At 45.7% G+C, this 8061-nt stretch overlaps 1 protein-coding gene across 3 annotated transcripts; it reads right to left on the bottom strand.

Annotated features, from left to right (window-relative positions):
- Positions 1 to 261: 261 nt before the first annotated feature.
- LOC119222147 (probable G-protein coupled receptor 173) lies at positions 262 to 7226 on the bottom strand. Of its 3 annotated transcripts, none has more exons than XR_005120753.2 (3): positions 6543 to 7226; positions 2844 to 4363; positions 262 to 2022 (listed from the first exon to the last, which is right to left on the bottom strand). XR_005120753.2 is itself a non-coding variant. In XM_037478533.2 (3 exons), the coding sequence occupies exons 2-3, from the start codon at positions 4172 to 4174 to the stop codon at positions 2018 to 2020; spliced, it is 921 nt and encodes a 306-aa protein (XP_037334430.1). In that variant the 5' UTR covers positions 4175 to 4363; positions 6543 to 7226; the 3' UTR covers positions 262 to 2017. The 3 variants fall into 3 exon arrangements, 2 of the variants coding, with proteins under 2 accessions (XP_037334430.1, XP_037334429.1); XM_037478533.2 differs by having other exon boundaries at positions 3259 to 4363; XM_037478532.2 differs by having other exon boundaries at positions 262 to 4363.
- Between the last annotated feature and the right edge of the window lie 835 nt (positions 7227 to 8061).

The raw sequence follows: 8061 nt of genomic DNA, 5'->3' as shown, positions 1-8061 counted from the left end.
TACTGAAGTATACTTGTGACGGTGTGTTGTTGGTTCCCCAGAAACTCCACTGTTTCTGAGCTTTTTAGACGTAAATAGTTATTTTTTATAGTGTGGGTCAACCTGCCAAGTTTTAAAAGTGGTGTTGACCCATCACACCCTGACATCCTCTTAAGCCAATAGTACCCCCGCACACAGAAATCATAGGAAGTATCTCCCATATAATAATAATAATAATAATAATAATGTTCTGATCATTTCAAATGAAATTTATTTTCATTACAAAATCAACATCGAAACTCATAAATCGCCAGAGACATGCGCAATAGCTCAACTTTTATTTTTTAATAATACAGAACAAATGGAAACCGCAGCGTCTGACCTCCCTCATCGGGGTCAGAAGAAATTCCTTCCATACGTTAGACCTTCTGGCTTTTCTTCTGTATGATGGTGGCTTCAGGTTGAGCTGAGATGAGGTTAAACTTCTACATTGCGGATCATTCGTAAGCTTTGCCTCTCTCTACCACATTGTTTTGTTGAGTCATTTCCGAAGAAATGCTTTATAAAGCTGCTGAGACATCTTATTGAGATTTGTTTTTTCCTGGAACAGCAACAGACTGGTTTGGACATTCACTTGTCAAACTGTTTTTTGGCCCCTTTACTGTTTAAGCCTAGTCACACCACGTTATATAATACATTCGTTCCTACCAGATTTAACATTGTTGAACTTCTGTGAACTGAAGTCTTGTTTAGTTCTTTCTGATGTGACCAGGCCAACAGAAAGCCAATAATTAAAGCAAAAGGTGAGGATTAGATGATAACACCAGTTGATTATAATTTAGGTTTGGTTTTTTTGTCCTATTTATTCAGTATTTTTGGTTTCTTCTTAGATCTGGGAACATGGCGATGTTGGTGCAACAAGCAGTCACATGTTGACCCAGGTTGTAAACAAACCAATAGTTTATCTGGACTACATTGAGTGGAGGTCCCACTGAAACACCTGTAATAATCTCCCATTGAACAGGTAGACGTGGTTCATGTTGGGCAGGAACTGACATGTGACATGTGACATGTGATCTGTGACGGTTTGATTCGATGACCAACGTGTTGGTTTGTTCCCATCAAACACTGATCTCAGTGTTGTGTTGCAAATAGATAAAGTTTCAAAGAGAATAATTAGCTGTTATTGTTGAAAGGAAAATATAATTTGAGTGATGAATTGATGAAAAAGAATGTACATTTCATGGTTTTATAATAGGCCTTTTTTATAAATCAACTCTCCCATGAAACATTCAGAAAGATTCTATGCAATCATATTTGGCCTGACTTTATCTCAAGCTCTTTTATCTCTATTATCCCTAAAATTTGTAAAAAATAATCCAGTCCAATTAGTATTTATCTATTACATGTTTTACAAGGGGGACTTTGAGTAAACTTCATTGGTTTGAAAACACATTCAGATCCTTGTGTCGACATGAGAAACACCAGGAATTATATCTCCAGAATGAATGTTGTTCCTTCTCATGTTCCTGTTGCATCCATGTGTACCATCTTACTCACAGTCATACCTGCCAATAGAAACACACACACACACACACACACACATTAAAAAAATGTGATGATCAGTTTGCTGTCAATATAATACACACTAAATAGTACAGAGGTCACAGTACATTTACAAAAGAGAATCTGGCTTAGGCAACTCAAAAGCACTGTTGGGCTTGTCCAGCATCATCCACATGCTTCTCTGGCTTAGTCTCAGAAATAAAAACGGAAAGACCAGTCGTTTCTTCCTCCCTCAGGTTGATGTCCAAAAGGAGAAAAGAAAGGTGAAAAACACTCCAGAGCGGGCTCCACTTGTACTGCTTTGAATCTTCATCTGTCCATAACCGCACTACCTCCACGTTTGAATGGGAAGACCAACACGTCTTCCAATAGTCACTAGTGTTCACAGTCCTTGGATGACTTCAGCGCACACAGAAGAAACATGTGTCTACTCTTTGTTGCATTGGTTGGATGTTTTTATGAAGTAAGGCCATCATTCTGGAAATAAAAAGGGGATTAGCGGTTGTCGGTGTGTCAGATGAGACAAAAGGGAAATCTCAAACCTCCAAACACCATTTTTCTATCAAGCGTAAGGACTGCGTCATGCTTTCACACATTCACTGACAAATTACAATCCTTGTGCCATGTTATTTTCTTGAACCTGAACTCCAATTCAAGCTATGCTTCTTCTTTAAGAGCTAGACAACAAAGAAGTAGTTCATTCATTTTTAGTTTTTTTGCTCAGATAAAGCCGTTAGATATCCTCAAATCTTCAAAGCTGTGTGTGAGGTACGTTATCAGTCCGGCCTGTTTCCCGCTTGTATAATGTACCAGATCTCTTGATACCTAATGTTGAAAGAAACTGTCCTTCACCTAGTGAGGAGAGATGGCTGCAGTTCTCCTCGCTCACTTCCCTCATCCATAGCGGCTCTTTTCTCTCAAGTTGGGTTACTGCTATTACTTGAGTTTTTGTGCCTCACTATAAGTCCACGTAGCATTTTCTGTTGCTCGAGGTAGCGACAACAACATCACATCATGTGCCTCTGCTAACTCATACAGCACGTGGGGGAAATTTAGACTACAGAAGCTGCTGCTTTGTCGCCAGGATTCTCTTTGTCACCAAACCAACCCGAGAAGACTTTTCTTAACGGGCCATTCTTTATGAAACATCTCATGTCATTTTGTTCTTTGTCTGGCTTGGTTTCCACAATTACTGCATTACTTATGACTTGCATGTCTTGCAATGTAAGTATTTTTCTCTAGTTATTATGTATGCTTTTGGAGTGAAAAGGGGTTGGTAGATGGAAATGCATGCTTACCATTTCAGTGTTTTAACCACCTTATTAGTCTGCACTCCCTTCTTAAAATGAGCTCGCGTCAAATCAAACGTCACATTTACTGAGGCTGACACTCCCACAATATCAGTTGATAGCGCGTTGGTTCCTGCTTTGAACATCATCTCTGCTTACATGACACAATAAGGCTCTCGTGGCAAATTAGGTTTAGTCCTGCAGCAGGCTGGTAGGTGTGAAAGGAGCCCTTTCTTCAAGTCTTTGTTAAGGAAGAAACAGACAATCGGGTTGACCCCGGCTTGGGCGAAACTCAACCACACGGTGGTGGAAAGGTACCGGTGAGGTATTGTGCAAGCCTTGACAAATACCCTCCAATAGCAAGCCACTATGTAGGGAGACCAGAGCACCAGGAACAGCAAGGTGATCACGTAGAACATCCTACCAAGCTGCTTCTCCGTTTTGAACTCCTCCATGCCCAACAGGCGGCGGTTCTGGTTGTGCGAGTTCTGTCGTATTCCCAGCAGAGTCGGAGGCATGGGGCCCCTGCCAAAGCCTGCAATCCAGTTGGCTGCTGCTTGGCCCGTAGCCCCCGGCCCGTGGAAAGTCCAGTTCTGACTGATGGCCGGCACCATCTGGACCGGCTTCATCTTACGGTGCTTGTACTCAAAAAGGAGTAACTTCATGTAGACAACGTGTGTGGCTAGAATGAGCACAGCCAGCATCAGCATGAAGCCCAGGGTATCATTAGCCTTGAAGTAGCGATGCTCAAAAATGCACTGGTCCTCCTCGCGAATGAATTTGTAGGTGCCCACATCAAAAACCGGCGGGAAAGCCATTGCTACCGACAGTGTCCACACCATGCACACCACCGCCACACATGTCCAGAACGTCATGCGCTTTGAGTAAAAGCGGTGGTGTGCGATGGCCATGTAGCGTGTTACACTGATGCAGAAGAGCACAAAGGCGGCATGGAAGCAGAAGAGCACCGCCATGAAGGCCACCACTTTGCAGCTCAGCACGCTGTAGGTCCAGGCAGAGCCATTCTTTATAGACACCAGCACAAAGGGGAAGCAGATGGCTGAGCGAATGGTGTCGGCCAGGCACAGGTCAAGCAGGAAGTAGTACGGTGCTTTGTGCAGGGCCCGGTCCCGCAGTACGAGCAGAGACACCAGCAGGTTGCCCACCACGCTGATGCAGATAATCAGCCCCAGCAGCACCAGTTTGATATAGGTAGAGACAGCCGGGGACGGGCTCGCTGCTGCCATACCTCCTGCCGTGGCCACCACCGCTGCTATGGGCCCAGCTGGCCCTTCGCCGCTCTCGTTTCGACTAGCCATCCCGAATGCCCCACCACCCATATCAGCTTTTGGTCAAACACCAAAGCCACCACTCCTCCGCCGCCTGCTGGTCCCTTCGCCGTCCTCGTGGTTGCTTCCTTTCTGCAGTTCACAAGGAACAGGGAACCCTCCATCCACATCGCCCCATTTCGAAAAGGGTCCCTTGGTTAAGGTACAAGGCGTTCTCACCTCTGGATTCCCTCCAGGAGCCTGCAAACAATTGAGTTAGGGAAACGAATTAGGAGTTTGGATGGATCTCTGTTACATTTATGTCTGGAAAGTAATCTCAATCATTTGGGTAGTACCACACCATGTTCTGAGAACACTCCTGTCTCTACCAATCATTGATACTTCCAGGGAAATTTAGTTTATTTCATTAAAAGTGGAGTCACATGACTAAATAAAAAAAAGGATTTCAAATCCACATAATGATATTTAGGCAAGGCTAGAAATGAATGTGGAAATCTGTTCACAACATAATGGCAGTCTGTGAAAGGCCAATTTTATGTGAAGAAATACCACCATGTTTGTAATGTATTGGGGATAATGTCTCATGTTACTCAGATATTTGAGTGATATCTCTAAGCTCTGAACAGCAGAACTACTTTCAAGACTCACTTTGATCCACAAGCATTTTGTTAAAGAGGGCTGACCCCTTGACCTTTAGGTTTATATTCGATCGGGACGATCAGAGATGCTCCCCATGAAACCGTTAGAAAGCTTCTACGGTGCTGCACTCTAACAGAGGTTGGTAAGTAAACGTACAATTGCCAAAGCAGCAGATAAAGCTGGATTTTCCGTTGTGCAGTAAAGGGTTACATTGGGGCTTTGGAGTCTAAACACGGGGCTGCAGCAGGAACCGTGATTGGTTGGCACAGCTGTCCAAGGGGCTACTACTTCACCCAGTTAACGTCGTAGGGGCCAAGTCAGTATGCGCCGGATTTAGAGCAAGCCTATATAGGAACCTGTTTTAATCTAATGGTTCTACACATGACCGACTAAATGGAAGGAATTTATCTACAAAGGCCTTCACATCGAGTGACGCGCTGAGCACGCCTGGACTCTTATTTTTCGGAAAGCTGAGGATACTTTTACAGCACTTCAAACCCTCAACATATATGTGAGATGTGAAAAAAAAATCAAGAACACCTTGCTCAGGACACACTACAGCTATATGGTCAAGTGTGCATTATATGATTTGGAGCCTTTAATTGCCCCTCAATGGCTCTGAACATGGCCATGCTCACAGGTAATGGTCCTTTCAGTGCTGCGGACAGTGTTGACCTGTCGGGCTACGCCATCAACTCCAGAATCAGGAAGTCGTACGTGTACAGATGGAAAAGCGTTCTGGGGCCACTTTGGGATTTTGGGCTATATAAAATAAATGTAATTGAATAGTATGCAGGGTTTCCCCTTACATTATATTAAGGTGGGGCACCAGACGCCAACAAACGTAACTTAATTAAACCCTTTGATTGGTCATGTCCGTATAATCAAAGAATATTTCATATCTGCTCTTCTTGAGGATTAGTGGAGCCTCTGAGAAAAATGGATTTGAAAAAAGCTAAATATTAGATTTCCCTTGGCGCATCATTAAAGGACAAGCTGAGTATGAAGGGAAAACAGTGAAATGACCAATTCCTAAATTACATTTTGGTCAACCTTTTGAATCCGGTTGCAGTCCCCAGCGCTCCACAGGCTGGGAGCACAGAGGGCTGTGAGAGGGACTGTGTGTCTTGAAGGAGGGGCTTTGCGAAGCTGGAAGTTGGTTGGCGGCAGAGGGCAGAGTTACTGTCAGGAACTGGGTAGCAACAGCAATACCTCTGGCTTGTTATCGGGGGGAGGAGGCGACAAAGCTCACTGGATGAAATGTTGACAGAGTTGGTCTGTGACAGCGGGACGCAGCATCAGGCCTCTTGATACAGAGCCTACAGGTCGAATGAGAACTGGGGAGCCGTAGCTGCTGCAGTCCTGCATTAAGATGTTTGAGTGGCTTAAAACAATAGACACACACAGCATCCCTTCAGGAGGTGGCGCTGTGCTGTCTTCTCCAGGTGGCACATCACACCAAGCTATTAAATCCCTTGGTTGTCCCCAGTGCTGAGTGAGGCCCTTTAGCTGGGGGGGGGGGGGGGGGGGGGACCTGCATCATTTCTCATGTGCCACACTGACCACTGCATCCTGCTGTATGCAGCAGCCATGAGGAAGGGCCCAGCGTGATGCCCAGTGGTCACCCTGTCCAGGCAGACAAAAGGCAGCAGGGCCTACAGGAGGCTGCGATCTGGACTCAGTCAGAGCGAGTGGCATGCAGGGATGCAGAGGCAGTCAGCATGCTATTCTGTAGACCAATGACCCGGACACAAAATGGTAGTCATGTTGTGCTGCTTACCGGCTGTTGCAGTCCTCATTTAATGTGAGCTCAAGCGATCCACCCGGTCCTTCCCATAGAAGCGAGGCAAGAGCCCCCCTGCGAGGTGTTGGCAACAGGCTCAGTGCTCCAAATCTCTGCAAACGGTGCTTTTGGAAGCCTGTTGCAGACTTCCTCTAAAAAACAAAGCTTTTAAAGAAGCCCAGATTGCGTTTCCTCTTTTTTCTTGTGCATGTCATGTCTTGTGCCGCTGCCCCCCAGGAGCTCGCCCGGTAACCAGTAGATCCCGCTGCTCGCGGTAGCGCAGACTGGAGCTTGTTCACCATTCAGTGGCGAGGTGTTTTCCTACAGCAGCATTACCCATCTCCTCTTTGTGGAGCATCTCCGGCTCGTCTTCGATCCGCCGGCGCTCCTCCGTTCGCATCGTTCCTTCGGAGCCGAGAGAAACCTCACGTTTGTCGTGCCTGGGATCCTTTAGCTGCTAACGCGGTAAGGCCAGAGAGCCCGAGCGGGCTGCGGGATGACACCGAGCCCAGTGCTCGCCTGTCCCGCAGCCCGTCAGCGGGACAGGCGGGAGAGGTTTAGGGATGAGCCCGCGGGGGGACGCCAGCCCTGTCGGTGTCACTGGCGGCTTTGTTCGATGCTGGGGAGGCGTCGAGAATGAACGCAGCATCCAGTCGTCTGCTGCTGCTGCTGCCAGTGATTTTAATCCCGTTTGATGGTCAGGGGCGGCCCGAAGCTTTCGGGGGATGTGGGCAGACCCTCCCCACCCTTACAACCCCAACACATTTGGACAGTAATAGCAAATTGTTTACATAATTTAGTTTTAGTTAATAGATGATATAGATATAGATGTATTTCATATGATACTAATACGTAGAAAAAAACACTGTAACTGTCACATATTCATGCATCACCACCGCTTTGTTTTAATACCGTTTCTGCCTTATATTCAGAAATTTGAATTACCTTGGTATCTAAATTTAGTAAATAAAGGTGTCTAAAAAAGCCTTTAATTTAAAGTTAAAGCCCTCAGAGGCAAATTTGAGATTTTGTGTTCTACAAAAAAATGAATCTAAAAATAAATCTATTTAAGCCCCCTAGAAATATAGAATAGTCAACAAGCAATACCCACACAGTCCTGATTAATATGATTATAATGAATGTTGTGCTGCGTGCCAGCTGCAGTGGTGTTGCATGTATTTTAATGGCCATCACGCAGGGTACTCAGATCAGTGTCTGCAGCACACAGGGCCGGATGTAACACAGACCACAGGAACATATGGCAGTAGTGATGACATGGAAAAACCTCACAGTATGGCCTGGATCCCTGCCCTCCTCCCTGCCAGTTGCTGGTACTTTTGTGTGGTAGGATTTTTTTGCATCAACAGCTGTCTGCTTTGCTGGAGGCTGAGCATTGACAAATACCACAACTCCTCTGCTCCTGGAATGAACAAATGGGTCCGGCACACTCTTTGCTCACACTATTTGGATTCAGCTTCATCACCAACACACCAACCAGCAGCACTGCTTTGACAAA

Source organism: Pungitius pungitius, chromosome 1, assembly GCF_949316345.1.
Source record: "Pungitius pungitius chromosome 1, fPunPun2.1, whole genome shotgun sequence".
Classification (NCBI taxonomy): domain Eukaryota; kingdom Metazoa; phylum Chordata; class Actinopteri; order Perciformes; family Gasterosteidae; genus Pungitius; species Pungitius pungitius.
Note: the sequence above shows the minus strand (reverse complement) of the source record. Positions and strands in the feature narration are given on the sequence as shown.

What these genes read in the sequence shown, in the direction of transcription:
- LOC119222147 (XM_037478532.2), bottom strand. Translation starts at nt 4,174, where the DNA reads ATGGGTGGTGGGGCATTCGGGATGGCTAGTCGAAACGAGAGCGGCGAA.